This window comes from Saccostrea echinata, unplaced genomic scaffold (assembly GCF_033153115.1).
Source record: "Saccostrea echinata isolate AGI-Se365-2 ecotype Australia unplaced genomic scaffold, CSIRO_AGI_Sech_v1 ptg000016l, whole genome shotgun sequence".
Lineage (NCBI taxonomy): Eukaryota > Metazoa > Mollusca > Bivalvia > Ostreida > Ostreidae > Saccostrea > Saccostrea echinata.
The window spans coordinates 19697428-19713907 of NW_026889765.1; the positions used below are offsets into that span (position 1 = coordinate 19697428).

At 32.5% G+C, this 16480-nt stretch overlaps 1 protein-coding gene across 1 annotated transcript in view; it reads right to left on the reverse strand.

Annotated features, from left to right (window-relative positions):
* LOC133188204 (protein cordon-bleu-like) overlaps positions 1-16480 on the reverse strand; it is a 45523-nt gene that overhangs the window by 12318 nt on the left and 16725 nt on the right. Inside the window, exons 2-4 of the mRNA XM_061323582.1 lie at positions 11660-11881; positions 8755-8998; positions 336-561 (exon numbers count right to left, since the gene is read on the reverse strand). Of these exons, the coding sequence (XP_061179566.1) occupies positions 336-561; positions 8755-8998; positions 11660-11881 (692 nt within the window). The remainder of the gene's footprint in view (positions 1-335; positions 562-8754; positions 8999-11659; positions 11882-16480) is intronic.

Sequence of the window (16480 nt, forward strand, 5' to 3'; positions counted from 1 at the left end):
GGTCACTGTCCATATTGTTTACCTACAGTAAACATTACTGAGCACTGGCCCAATTTGTATACCTACAGTCAACACTAATTGTCTAGACTTAATCATCTTTCTAGGCAAATGGCCCACTTTGTATCCTACAGTCAACACTAGTAGCCTTGACTTTATATTCATCACCACTGGGCCAGTGGCCCACTTCATTTTCCCAGAATTTGTACAAAATAGGTTGACTCTACTAATATTCCTTTACGGGCAAGTGGCCCACTCCATTTACCTACAATTTGTACAAAATAGGTTGACTCTACTAATATTCCTTTACGGGCAAGTGGCCCACTCCATTTACCTACCATTAGCACTAATAAGGTTGACTTCACTGGTGGGGAGTTCTGCTATAGTTGTCTGAAGACCTAGTTGTTGGCGTGGGTTGTTGGGCAGCTGAAACATGAGTTGACTGGGATTAATTTGCCTCTCTTGACATAGCTGGGCCCGCACCTGTTCAAGAGTGGACTGGGGACTGATCCGCAGGACTTTCTTCTGACCTCCAGGGAGGTTCACCGTGAACCTCTTGGTCATCTGAAAGAGAATACATGTATTACAATAATGTTACTAAAAGGACGATAAAAAAATATTATAAAAGAATAATTAAACTACACCAGGCTTTAATGAACATGCTGGAAATCTTATTAACAGGGACAGTATTACAGTTTCTTTTAAAGAGTTATAAGAATTTCATTTTAAATTCAATCTTTAAAAATTTCATTTACAGACTTTAGGAGTGATGATTCATTAAATCATAACTTTAATATCTGGGGGTACATGTGGTATACATATAACATAATTGTATCTTTAAATATTATTAAGAATTTTTTAATTCTGTATATTAATGAGAACTGCTTGTATCTCATTTCATAAATAAAATAACCATATGCTGTAAATTACCCAAGGCCCATCATTTCCGATTTTCTGACTTCCCGTAATGACTTTTCATCTTATAAATGTCTAAGTGTGTGCAGTAGGTGGTACAAATGGGTAAATATTTACTTGCGCAAACTTAGTGGAACCTGAGTTATAAAACATATGCTCTAGATACACAAAGATGCTTGAATGGATAATTATTTCAAGAGAAGAAGAAGATTTTTACAGTTGCATTGAATTACCCTCATGAGCTGCACAGTATATTGCAGAGATAGCCTGAACATATGCTCAAGGTTTGAGAGCAAATAGTTCCCACTCTTATGAGAAGATGCAAAGTTTGATCAATTAAGATGCAAATTAAAAGATAGATGGTAAAGAAAGAGTTTAACTGTTTTTTTTTTCAAGATACACATTTTCTGTTAATTTTATTCAATATATATATATATATATATATATATATATATATATATATATATATATATATATATATATATATATTTTTTTTTTTTTTTTTTTTTTTTTTTTTGGGGGGGGGGGGGGGGAGGTTTTTTTTTGAAAATGTTTATAAAATTAAAAGTTGTACTTAAAATGCTTATTGCTCTTTTTTTTTTTTTTTAACTATTTTTAGTTAAATTAGACACCTGTAATAATGAATTATTAATCATTTCATTAATTAATCAGAATTTTAAAAATCTTATCTTTTTCTAATGTAATTTAATATGAAATAAAGACTCCTAACTTCAATGTTAATTTTCATGCTATTAAACAGGATTTTATCCCTTCTGTTATCACAATAACCGGGTACACGTAGATAAAGTTACTTTAAACAAAGGAATGTAACCACGACCCACTCCAGTAGTGTCTAGCAAACGGGAGTGACAGGTCGTCACAATTCAGGGACCTGTATTAAAACACCCCAAAAGAAAGCTTTCATGCTCTGATTCAAAAGGTCTGAATAATGAAAATTGTTTACTTACTTATTATTCGGGTATCTAATTTAGAGAGGTCAGGGAAATCAGAGACCGGACCGAGTTCTTATTTTACAAATTTATTTACATCTGAAGGAGTGGAATGTATAATATTTGATGGCTATATATTGGCACTCCCTGAAAAATTCAACCTTACCACAAGAGCACTGTCAGAAAAGATACCCTTATACAGACACTAGCTGTCAAGCAGACAGTATTCAAGTTCATATAGACTGAAAGCAGATTGTGTCTACTTATAACTATATATAATTATGCACACCTATGTTACCACGCACTCTAGAAATATACAAATGTATTTATACTGTATCATTCACAGTACTTCATTTAGAAACTCTTATCAACTAATTTGCACTTGAAATTATTCCAAAATTGCAAGCCACCAGGCCAAGATAGTTTTAAAAATTGTGGAAAGGTTCATGACATCAATATAAATTACACAATATTGAGACCATGCAAAGTTGACTGAAATCTAAATGAATTATGTAAATATAACTTAATAACTAATTTTTTTTTTTCAAAAGGTTGTTCTGATGTTCTGGGGCCCGTTTTACAAAAGAACTTACGACTAAGACCAAAAACTTTAGATGATTGTCAAATCATTGCCAAAAATATGGGAAGGGGGAAAAGACTGGGGTGGGGTGGGGGGTTAGAACTCTTTAGAGGTCCTCCATTCCCATAAAACCCCAAAATGGACAGCAATTAGTGTACATGTATATGTACATGAATGTATACATATACTGTACCTAAATTAGCCCACCCATATGGCTCTATTTGGACCATGATTCACAGTAAATACCTGTTACAATATTTTTCATACACATAGTTTTGAATTCATGAACAATTATCATACTCAATTAGACAAAAAAAAACATTGGAGTTTGGTCATTAAGCTTACCACAAATGGAAGTTCTCTGGATTTAGACATCATAATCTTAGAATCTCACAAATAAAAATCGGCCAGATATCCGAGCAATTCCAATCTCATACTCCTATACTGTGTTACAAAATTAACTTATTCCATATCGGAAAAAAGACCACAATACCACATAGAATGAAAGAAGATGAACAATCCAAAATGGATCATTATATAAAACACAAAATCACAACAGGTTGCTTTTTTAGTGTACGAGCGAGATGAGTGTCATTTTTCCTGAGACACATGAGATCTCTTCCTTTGTAAACGTTTACAGTCCGCTTATAATAACCTTCACAAGATCTGCCAACGCATTTATTACAGAAATAATTTACACACACCCTCTATGCAGTGTATACAATATATATACTTCAAGTACCCGACTTTTATCACTATACTTTTGACTGGTGAAAATTGTTTACAAATCACACACAAGGTCAACTGGGAGGTCAAAAATTTCAGATATCAGGTATGAATTGGCCTGACCATCTAATTCATAAAGTTCATCTTGATCCTATCACTGATCCTTAGGATCAGGTTTAAAATCATTTTTTTCCCCATAAATCTGATTTTACAGGTGAAAAGTTAATTTTCACAGAAAACTGTCTATATATCTGACTTGAAACAAGTCAAATGGCAAGGGGTGTCACAAAGAAAATTAATTTTCTTCAAGTGACAATATTATAAGATGAGCTTATATTAAGTAAATAAACTGTTGCTCTTAAATTAATTTTGTTAAATTCAATTTCTATGTAGATCAACATTGCATGTATATTACCTTTTTAGTGTAACTGGACCATTTTGTCAGAAATTAAGTCATAATGACTTAACCCCCTACAATTGTTACTTATTTATTGGTGATCAAGGAAACATTACTGATTTAAATGACACATTGTCAAATGTATATATTGTCAGTTAACATGAATGAATTCTGAACTGCATTCTATTCTGCATTCAAAAAGTATGCATTGATCAATTAAGATTTTATTGATCCCAAAGCAAGCTAGAATACAAATCAATCTTCTGAATAACTATGAGAAACTGTCAATTCTATACCTATATAATAGCTGCATGTATTGAGCACGTCACCAATGCATCAGCATGTACGCATAACTAAATAATAATCGATTACATTATTAAATGGTATGCACCTCTTATTTTCTTCAACATTTTGGTTGCACTCAATAGAGCACTGAATTTGGAATTTTTTTTTTTCAAAACTGCCATGAGTGTTAAATCGTGGTATCAAATTTTTCACTTGTATGTCTTAAATTATTCCAAAACTAAATTTCTGCATGACTACAAGAATTCTCGATCAAATAATTTACAGCCATCTATCTTAAGTCACATGTAGGTATAAATATACCCTCTGTTTAGTTGTGGTTTGCTATTACTCTTCCATGGCCTACAATTAAAGTCCAAGAGATAATTCCACTTTTGTCAATGTTTAAAATTCCTCTACACAAAGCCGCCATTCAATATCATATCACAGTACATGATCTCTTTCTCTCATTCATTCAATCCATTCCGTTCTGCCTTTGCTCCGAAAAGTGTATATTCATACGATGATGTCCTACTTCATTCAAATTTCTGGCCTTTTAAAATTCCCAGATATATATACCTATAAAGTATTTATTTCTAACAAAGCTTGTATACATAGAAATGTGGTGAGTGGCTTAAATTTGTATTTCTTTTCAATCATTCAATTAAATGTTCACACATATAAACACAGGCCCGTGAAAGTGGTACCACTATGACAAAAATGCTTGTTTTGTATTTATATATACATGTACTTACAGTGTACATGTATATATACTTCATCACTCTAATTGTGAAGAAATGTTTTTCGATACTTTAAAAGCAAGCTTAATTCTGAATGATTCATTTTCACTGACGTGTGTAAATTGATCATAGCCTATGAAGTGAATTCAAAAAGCTACTACACTTTGTATTAATAACTCTTTGGTTGGTAAACTACATGTATTAACTATATCACTTGTTCATTAGAATATTTGGCTTATTGAGTTGAATGAGGCAGAGATACTTTAAAACTTATTTCATAGAAAATATGCTATGTATTTCCCAAAATACAGATGATACTGAGAAAAGCAAACTTTAAATAATGTGATTATAAAAAGTGAAATGACATTCTATCTACTACCTTACTGCAGTATATCAAAATTATTGATAGACTCAAAGTTGTTCAACAAGGGGGACCATTAAGTCCTCTATACTCTGAGTGTTTTAGGCATGGGCATGTTGTCTCAAAAGAAATTTACAAAAAAAATCAACCTAAAATAATGGAAATTTAGTCTTGGAAGCCTCATAACTTTTCATAGAAGCATGTTTGTTCATAATTTTTTATGCAATAAATTTTGTTTTTTTTTTTTCTTATGAAGTCTGACATATGATGCTTACATGAAAAATATTGATATATTTTTTAAAAAATATAGATATATATATATTTACCTGTCCTAGATCTGCTAAAAACTCCCCTAGTGTCATGCTATATTTCAATTCCCTATACCCAAGAAAGCCTGAATGCTCAGGACTCTGTAAAGGTCAACATTTGACCTCTAGGCAAAAAAATAGACATGATTTACATCTACCTGACAAGTTTGGTGCACTAATTATTAGGTAAACTTTAGTAATTATTCATATATACTATGGTAGTGTTTTAGTTTACCTGCATGTTCATTATTGTTAGTACCAGTAAATGTTACGTTTGCATGCTTACATATGTATGTGTTTTAACATAATTTATATTTCTATAAACTTCCTGGGCATTTGTATAAATTTTAAGTTTCTTATTGACCTAAATACAAAGTGAAATACCATCATTCCAAAATATGTATATGTAATTGTATCAAAATTTTTAAAAAAAAAGTTAAATTTTCAGATAAATTAATTAAGGCCTAAATGCCAATACAAAACTTAATTTGAATTATTTACAATATCTAATCAATAATTTATTCAGAATACGTGTACATCATGATGAAATGATATTGTATAGAAATTGTATCTCTTTTTTGTGGTAAATTCGAAATCAAGATCGTCATCAGTGCTGATCTCTTCCATAACAAGACTTATCTCTATACCTGTCTGATATATCAAAGAAAAACATTTCCCCTTTGATGCTCCAAGTACAAAGAAAATCCGCTAAGAAAAAACTCGCTTCTCATTTGCATTGTTTCTATTTAATGGTCCAAGAAAAATTCACAGCTGATAAATTTCATGACTTTGTGAATCTACATATTGGCTTGTCACTATAAGATATTCTATATTATGCCCCAGAATTTGCAGATTGGGACATTTTCTTCAAAATTTGCTGTCAGTGTAATGATATGCAGGCATTACAAAGCCTTGAATATGATTATCAGGCCTATAATAGGCAGTCATCTAAAAATGGTTTGACCCCCTGTTCAGTGTTTCTGCATGCGTACACAAGGTTGAAAACTTTGCACTGAAAAAGTGTCCACACATATAGCATAGAGGCCTTATAAACATGGTGGTGAATTTCAATTCTCTACTGTATGCATAGCAAGTAGACAATGACAAAATTTACGGTAAAGAGTTAAATACCTGAACATTTCACAGGTGTTTATTAAGATTATATTTCAACTTAAAATGTTTAAAGGTCAACAACTGTTTTGCAGGATTTGCTATCTATTTAATGTAGTACATGTATTACTAAATAATGTGAAATATTAAAGAGAGAGAGAAGAGAGAGAGAGAGAGAGAGAAAGTGTCTCAAATAAAAAATTTCTAACTGAAATTTAGCTCAACCAACACATTTAAAATGCACTTGGATTTAATTCAACTGCTCTGTAAGCAATTGGTATCATAGCAAAATCACCAAGCATTCAAACCGCTGACAAAATCATTAACTTCCATTTACTGTGTTACATCTAATTTACAGGTATAATTACAGAGGCATTAATCAGAGCAAACTAATTTAAAAGATTCGGCAAGGACAAACTTGCTAAGATGTCACAGATGAGTCCTCAAACCAGCAAAAGTACGAATTTGGCACCCTGTGAGGCTCAGGATTCTGCAATGGTTGCCAGACTTTGCAATTATTTAGCAACTTATGGTTTTATTTTTTAAAGAGGGCAAAATTGACTCATTGATTTGATTACAATTCTTAGTTTGATGCAACTTTTGCAGTGGTTGCATGAAGATCGAGATCCCTCAAATATAATATAGGAGTTTACACTCAGTATGATAACACCAATTTAAAAAGACTCATAGATAGAATAAAAAAATATTAGATTTTAAGTCAGAATCTTAAGAAACCATTATTTTATCCATGAAACATTCATTTAATTATAAATATACATTTGCACTTACATGTATAAGTATAAAGAATTTCAAATGGTACCACTGTTTTCATATTAATTGCTTTGCATCAGAGACTGTTGGAAATATTAATCAAAAACAAAATTTTGAAATTTTTTGATTAAAAAAAAATTGAGAGTCTCTAACAGAAATTCACATACATATTTTTTTCCCCTGATTTAACTCTATATATAGATATATAAAACCTTGAAATGGATCCATTTGACAAATTATATGGGGAATTTAATTAAAATGCTCCATGCTTGAGAATTAAGTAAGAGATTTTATATTAATAATTGCCAGACAATTCTTGCAGTATCCTGTACATTCATCATCCCAACTGCATTTATATGAAGAAATTAAGACAGTTAATTTCCATGTATTCATGGCATTTAGTGAACATACATCAAGAATATCTTGCTTTGTTTATTGCATTTTTAAATGGACTTGCAACGGAACAAATATATAATGTCTACATGCAGAGACTTAAAGGAGCAAATATATGCCAATGCACATTTCAATTTTAACCTTCATACCAGCTAGTTAAAGTTAAGTCTTCCATTAAATTCTTCTACAGAAGTAGTAAAGAACTTGGTGCAACCCAGTGCATGTACATGAATTACTTCTGAAGTTTAATTTTTTTTTCAACATATAAATTTATATAACAATCCCAGAGTAGCTCCAAAACAAGAGAATTAATTAAGTTGTAAAAAAAAAAACCTGAAGATGAATGAATTTAAATATCTCAAGAGTGATTAAGTGCATGATCCCTGCATCCATACAAATGTTCGTCACATAATGGAAAATGTACTAATATATATAATATACATGTAAAAATTTACAGGCCAATTCAATGCAGTATTGTATGTACTCTGTATCAATTTTAGGTCCATACTGTATGCAACAGTTATACAATTTGATTTTTTTCTGTGCTTTCCAATTAATCTATGGAGGTGTCAAGATGTTTTTTTCTAAAATCAATTTCTGAATCAATCAATCAATACACCTGATGGTTTGTTTTGGTGTCTCCTGTTTCACCTGCAAACACCTGAAAGGTATCTGGGTCAATAGTCAATACCAGTGTCAACTTCAGAAACAGGATGAAACATCAGCTGTTTTGTTTTAAACAATCCTCTCTTGCAGTGTTGCTATCAGTATCGCATTAAAAGCCTCATGTTTACTTATTTTCTCTTCTGAAGAGACCTGTTTATATATATACTGATACAAATTGTCTAACACAATCTGAATCCTACAAAAGACATATGTACACCCTAGAAATTCCAATCTGAGCTTGATTAAAATATTCAGTATAAGACCGCAATTACAGAGAATATTCCAATGTCTTTATAAAGTTTTAAGAATAAAATGTTATACATATTTCCACTCATCTTTATATTATGCAGGTACCTAGTTAGAATTTATTATTTCAAAATAGTGGCCTAGCTTTTATCATAAAATGTGTCCTTAATTTCCATGAAATGAATATATTAATTAATAGAATGTTTTCACTTAAAACTTAAAAAAGCATGGAGTAACTAAAAGTGTAATGTCCTTTTTTTTCATGTGAGCTGGCACGACAAACTATTGACCTAAGAGGATTAAACACCTTACCTCAAACGGCTGGACATTTCGGTTATTCCCTGAGGATTTCTTAGAATCTTTCTTGGGGACAATTTGCACGGTGACATATTGAAATTTGTGATCCTCCCCACGGGTACAGAGGGAGCCTATTGTCTGATTGGGTTTGTATTGTTTTAATTTTCCAGTGTCCTCATTTAACACCTGCAAGGTGTGACCCCCGGGGTTAAGACGACTCCCCGCAGCCAGGTTCACTAAAAGGTCCATCATGGGAATGCTAAAAATTAAAAAAAAATTAAGGAAATCATTAAAATGCATGAAAATTCCTACCTCTTCATTGTGGCCATTCAACGCTGTCTTCGAGCCACCAAGCACCTGTTTCTTTTTCCTTGAAAACATATCTCTCTTTTTTTCAATATTTCTTCATTATATGGTCAAATTTTCTCCGAATCCTCTAAATTCGGGTGTCCAGTTAATTTCACCGATAAATTTCTCCTTAATGACAGTTAAACACCCAATGTTTGAATCACACCATGTTTGCCCAACATTCTCTGCTACCTGTTCCATACACTGCTATTTGACAGGTATTTAACTGAACACTACACATACAGTGTGTTAAAGAGAACAGTCTATACATAACACTGTGTTGTGATTGCATGCTTGGTGGCCATGAATAACAGAGAGCAATTATAGTCTGTTTCCTAAAACCTCATCACCATAACAAAAACACAATCAAAGGGCAGTAACTCTTACTTGTGTACTCCAGAATATTTGTTGTACAAAAGAGTCTACAAAGTATACTTATTATTTTACAATTTAAACACTTTCAAAAGATATAATTAGCAATATAAAATAAATCTGAATTTCTGATTGAATGATATATATAGATTAATTCAGGACAATTAAATAACAAATAATATTATCTTCTTGGTATCATAAACATCTATTTATTTATACATGAATACATGCATGTATTAATACATTGAAAAGGCAAATTAAGGATTTGTATGGAAATTAAGTTGGTTCACGTCTTAAATATGCTTACAAATTTCTTTGAACTTGTAAAAAGTATTCAGAACTATATATCCATATTTTATAATTTATTCTTAAAATTTTCCGAAGAAAATCTAATGTATGACATTGTAAGCTTGTGTTGAAAAAAAAAGTAATACATTCAACCATATATTTTTTTAAATATTTAGAATGACAGTAAACAATCTGAATGAAACCACTTGGAGATTTCATTATGCATGCATTATCAATGCCTCAGTGAACTTATGGTATTTAAGACTCTGCCTACAATGGAATCAGTGCTACACAATCTAGACACAAATAAATTACAACAAATCCTGTATAATCCCTCAAATAATGCAGCATACATAATACGTTTGACTTGAAAAACTTTAAAAATATTTGTGGTTACTCTCTCTCTCTCTCTCTCCCTCTCTGTGCCAAAAAATGCTCATGATGTAAGAGTTACTGCCCTTGAACAAGTTATTTTTCATCTGAATAGAGTAATTTTTTTTTTGATTTTCAGGGGAAAAAAATAAGATAACCTATTAATACAAAATGAACATAAGTCCCAGTTTATTTGATGTACATGGAATCTAAAAATGTAAACTGTATACACAACAGATATGTATCACAATATATTAAAGTTTTAAGTCTCACACAGTTTGATGAAAATCCATTATGAAAACGTATAAATCCTTAAAATCAAGGCCATTATTTCTAGGATTTACATTATGGATTTTCATATCTAACTGAGTGAGAAAACTTCAAAGCAGAATCTGAGGACTAAGAATTATGATTATATACAGTAAAACTCACTTATACAGAATTTGGATATAAGGAAATCTTGGTTACAAGGAAGTTTCATATTTTCCTCATCCTTCATATCAAAGTACTTTCTTGTATGGATAAAAAAGAAATTCAGCTGGAATTTCGATGGGCATTAATTGTGCTCCTTTATTAACTGACCTGTATTTATATTCCTATATATGAAGCAGAATTTAAAAACTTCTACATGAGAAGAAGAAAACACTTGTTGTGGCCTTCAACTTGACATTAAGATATTTCAATGATGTTTAATCAATTAACAATAGGTACTTCCATTCATATGTTGACTCGATATATCCCAGTGAACTTGAAATAAAAGACGCCACAATGCATGACTAGGTTTTCCATCATCAACTTTCCTTATATTTATGTGGCAATATTCTGCAATCATCCACATACATGTATGCTGTTTATGTCTCCCAGCTTATTTGATACTCAAGAGCATGCTCCGAGTACAATCAATTTTTTAAACTGATGAAGGCTACTGACAAATAAGTTGATGTTACAGGGATTTCAACAGCCTTCTTAAGTCAGCATTTTGTAAATTTAATGATCGTTATAATTACCTTGTTATCAAACATAAACTATCATTGAGTCTGACATATTTTGTCTGACATTTTTCATACCAATTGTTTGGCCTTTGTTTTTATACTAAATTTGACTATGAAATATTCTGTTTTAACATCAATACATAGGGCTCATGGTAGGTGTGACCAGTCAACAGGGGATGCTTACTCCTCCTAAGTGCCTAATCCTACCAGTGGAATTTCTGGGGGTCCATGTTTTATGCCCTGTTCTCTATCTATTGTTTGCAGGTTTTTTTTTTTTTAAGATTACTGTAATCATTGTGCATTATCTTCATCTTTTTCATTATAAGAAAATAAAAATTCATGTCCCCTTTAAAACTCCCATATAATCAAGTTTTACTGTATATCCTAGTCACCAAATCAAAATCTGATAAAAATCCAAACTTTACCCACAATAAAGGAAGTCATACCTTAATTACTAATTAACCATGGTATTATACAAACTCTTCAGTCTTTATATTACTCTGTAGCTATACAAAAGCATTTCACTTCCTGCTCGACCTAAAACTTACTTTGAATTGACGGCAACCTTTTTCCGTCCCCTGTCAGGAAGGTGGACAAAAACATCCACATTTTCCTCTACAATCTCATTCATGTTCTCATCGTCAGGGGGTTCTGCATGGTATGACAGGGGGTAATGTCCACCTCCGTTACTCCGAAAGTCCTCTGGGGGAACCTTCTTTGTCAAGGGGCCACCAGGCTCCGGCCCCTTCTTAGTGAGGCTCATGGCCCTGCTGTAATTAAGAAGCAACAACTGCTAAGAGGGTTTAATAATTCAAATACACATAACAATTTTTGGTTTCACTTTCCATGATAATTATAATATCGAGATTATGAATGAATAAAAGTTATAAGTATATGTGAGTTCATGAATGGTTTCTTCTTCCTCTGACTAAATAATGAGCAATCAACTAACCTTGTTACTGTTATGAACTTTAACAATGCTGGCTTATATTATTCATGACAATATTTATATCCTAGCTCATCATATTCTGATTAAAAAACTGTACATTGAATGCTAAATAGAGCAATTTTTCAAAAATGAATGTGCTTCTTTAAAGAGGCAGTTGAATTCAAATCCAATGGTCATGTGTGTATCATATCAATGCAGGTCCATGGCAAATACAAACTCTTAAGAATCAAGCAATTTTGATCGACATAGTTGATACGCAAGTTTAATTTATGACATATATTACTATTTTGATGAATTGATTGTTGTTCTAAGCCCCTTGCAAGAATTTTTCATTCAAATGAGACATCATTAAATACCATGCAGTGAAGGGCTCCAAATTTGGACCTGTCTACTCAGCACTCAGGGCCACTGAGTAGTGAGGGATCTTTACTGTGGCAATGCCAACTGTTACATGGACCCTATGTTTTAAGGTCATATCTGAAAGACCCATGACTTTCACTTGTAACTCTGGGTACTTGGTAAAGGAACAGCCACCACCTACTTATACATCTTAGTGTGGATGATCAAGGCACAGGGAATGAGAATTTGAACCCAGACCTCCCTTCCTGAAGCATGCACCCTACCACTATGCTACCACAACTGGTAAGTGACTTTGAAGTCTCAACCAATTTTTCTTTTCATATTTTAGCCTCATTTAATCTCCAATCTTCGGATATCTCAAATTTATATTAACCTCATTATCTCGAATCTTCAGGTATCTTAAATTTACTTCTCTGACCCAATTAAGTTTGAGATAACAAGGTTTAATTGACTATAATATAATGCTGGCACCTCAGACTTCATGAACAATAGTAAATTGAACAGTTAAAGTAAAAAGTATCAGTCTTTAAATGAATATTCAACCCAAAATCCATTTTTGAAATGCAATAAAACTTTGAAATTCATGAAATATCCAGGCTTGATATTGGTCTTAACAGGATAACAATTTGTACAGTCATGAAAAATGCGTAAGTCCATATTGACTACACAGTAGTCCTTTCAGGTCACAACATACTTAAATCCCTCTGAGATGCATGCACCAAGTTTGATGGACCTTAAATAGGCCTCACAGAAAACAATGATAAACATAGCCTGATTTTGGAAATTTATGGCTATAAAAGTCAATTTTAGACACTAAATGCAATGTTGTGACTACAATGACACCTACTTATAGTCAAAGGCTCAAGCAATCCTTTAATCCATTCCAGAAGTCTTTATATAAGTTTTCATAACAATGTACTTCTTCTTTGCATTGACAGTAAGAACTAGGCTAACAGTCTTTCATGTAATGGTCATGCAACCAGGTGGTCAGAAAGGTCTTATGAGGAACGACTGGTCATTACTGACCATGACAGAGTGATGACCCTCTACATGAATAATTAATTAGTGGTCAATGATTCATTACAATTTTACATCTATATACAGGCTGTAGATAGTAGATAAATGGTGATTAGTGGGGAATTAAGATATATATAATGCTTTTACTTTATATAATTAAAGACATTTGACATGTGCATGTTTCCCACTTATTCATGTTGTTATGGAAACTTAAATTAGGTTACTAGTATATCCTTCAAGATATAGTATTATGGGTTGAAGATCTATTATAACTTAGAAACTTAAATTTTTTTATTTACGTGGTATATTGCCCCAGTCCCCCCCCCCCCCCCCCCCCCCCCCACCAAGTTTTAAACTCTTTTACATATAAGAACCAGTGTCAATAATTTTACTTACATTGATTCAAAAAGAAAGTAATAAAAAATAAACCTGCAGTATACAAGGTTATAAAACTACATGTACAACTGAGTACTCCATCATCAGCAAGCACCAAACATTATGTATAATATGTCATCTTGCAGTTATATATATGGTTGATAAAGGACAAGAACACAGTTGAAACAGAACGTCTATGAAACTTCATATAAAATCTCATTGAATTAATTTGCATGAACATTGAATTTCATGGATTAATTTATATAAATTTAAGAAAGATTTTCTACAGGAATTGATTTGATCCTTTCTACAGCTGCTTGCAGACATCAGCAATGATGTTTTTTGGATCGATCGACACTCATGAGATGTTCAACAATGTTTTTCCTCAACTTTTCTCACAGGACTGAAAATTAAAATTTTACCATTTATGTTCAGACAAAAGTAATTTTGCAAATAAAATGACCATATTAAACATCAGCATTTATAGTCAATGTCTACATTGTAACACATATTAGACCAGCAAACCCGAAAAATAATATATGAAAAAAGACTGAAAGCACACATGAGTATAAATACTTGGTACAGTACCTGTCGTCCAAGATCTATCAAATACCACTATACTTTATTAAATCCATATAATATTTTCAATTGTAGGATACATTTAACCCTTTTCATTCCAAATTCACTGAAAAGATTTCAAACCAGTATTCTCAACCGTGCACTTCCTTCTAAGAAATGCAATGGGAAAACCCATCCTCCTTCATTCCACATGTACAACTCTCACAATTTGCAGAGGGTTGATCAAGAACACTAATATGTTCACTCCCCATAGTGTCTTCCACTTTGTTAAATTTCAATAGAAAATGCCAGTGCCCTGTTTATGTTAATGTAAAGAAAACACAGGCCAATCAGGTGCTATTGAAAAATGGACCAACTCGTCACTGAACCATGTATATAAACAAAGTCCCTTCTTGTTAAACGTGTAATTCCAATGCAGGCTATTGTTCCTTTAAAGCACAACGTCTGACGGGCCGCAAAACAGATAGGCAATGAAAAATTTTATCAGCAAGCACTCTGCCACTCAATGCAATCTTCAAAATCACTATACAATTATATGATTCACAAATATACCTATTGAAACCAATCATTCCACAAAACAGAAAGTACACTGGTTTCCATTCAGTATTTATAATTGCATAAAGGGTATATTACCATAAACAAATGAGCAATATATATTTCACAGGATTACTTTTGGTGTATATGATTGATACATTATCCGACTTTGGAATATAAAGTGTGACTGTGCTAGCATTCAGGCTTACCCAAGAATTAAATTTCAATTAAAATGAAATTTTACTGATCATCAGATAGCATGAGTCCGGGTCATTGGGTATACCCCGAGGGCCGTATTGACACACAAAGGAAAGATTCCTATCTCTCCAACAATCCATTATCAATGGGATTCATCTCAGCGTTTTATGTAGTGCTGATGGAATATGGGTTCTTTAAGCCTCTGAACTGACCCGCCCAACTACTTCACTGTTATCTTGTCCCCGTGTGTCATTCTGTTGTAACGAAGAGACACCAAAACCATGATGTCACAGACTCGGATAACCTAAGATTCCGAGTGGAACATCAGGTATCCTGTCTAAGCAGTTAGGCTGAATACACATTACTGAAAGTGAGGATCTTTGTATACCATTAAATCTAGGCAATATGAAAACACCCAAATAAGCCGGCCACATACAGACATATAGATGCATATGTTTTTGCATGGAATGGAGCACACAGGAAACTCTGGGTTTTTAAGGAGTTAATTTTTTCCTTTGTTGAATTGATTTTTTCTTTGCTTTTTCACACAATATTTCAAAGACTTGGATATTTGTTAAAAAGGGGGAGACATGCAGAGATCATGATTTAGATCAGGGTTTGAACCAAGGACCCCTTTGAGTTCTCAGACAGGTGCACTCTACATCATCCATACCCAACCCTCTTACATGCATTATAAAGCAACTTCCTTTTTGAAAGTTAATTATACATTAGAATTTCATTAAAAACAAGATAATGTGTTGGTTATACACAAAGCGAAGAAAGAATTGCAAAGTTTTGAAATGATTTCCCTTTTCTCTCCTAGCTTTTCTTACTTTAAAATCATCTAACTTCACACCTTGCCAATTTTGCCCGATAATCTGAAAATGAACCATGATTTACAAATCAATATATTACAAACCTGTACACACAATCACAACATAATGAACTCAATTATAAGAGACACATACTTGAATCTTCTCTGAAAACAACAAGCCAGGCATTCCCCCATGGCTCAAAATCTACACAGTCACTGTTCATTAAGAGTACTGATCATATCAATATTGTATCAATATCGTATGATATCGATATAGGCCCCTTAAGGACAGACAGGGAAGTACAGTGCACTACATTTAATTGCTATGTTGGGGTAAGGTATATATTGCGCTGATCAATACATTATCTTATCGAAAAATAACCTGCACTGTTTAAACACTTGATGTCGAGTTAAATAAATATTACCTCAAGTTATTTGAATAATGGCTGCCTGATCTTATGTAATGATTATGCATGAAATTGATTTTTAAAAAATGAATTGTAACTCCCAGCTTATCAAATATGAAAGAAAAAATAAGAAATT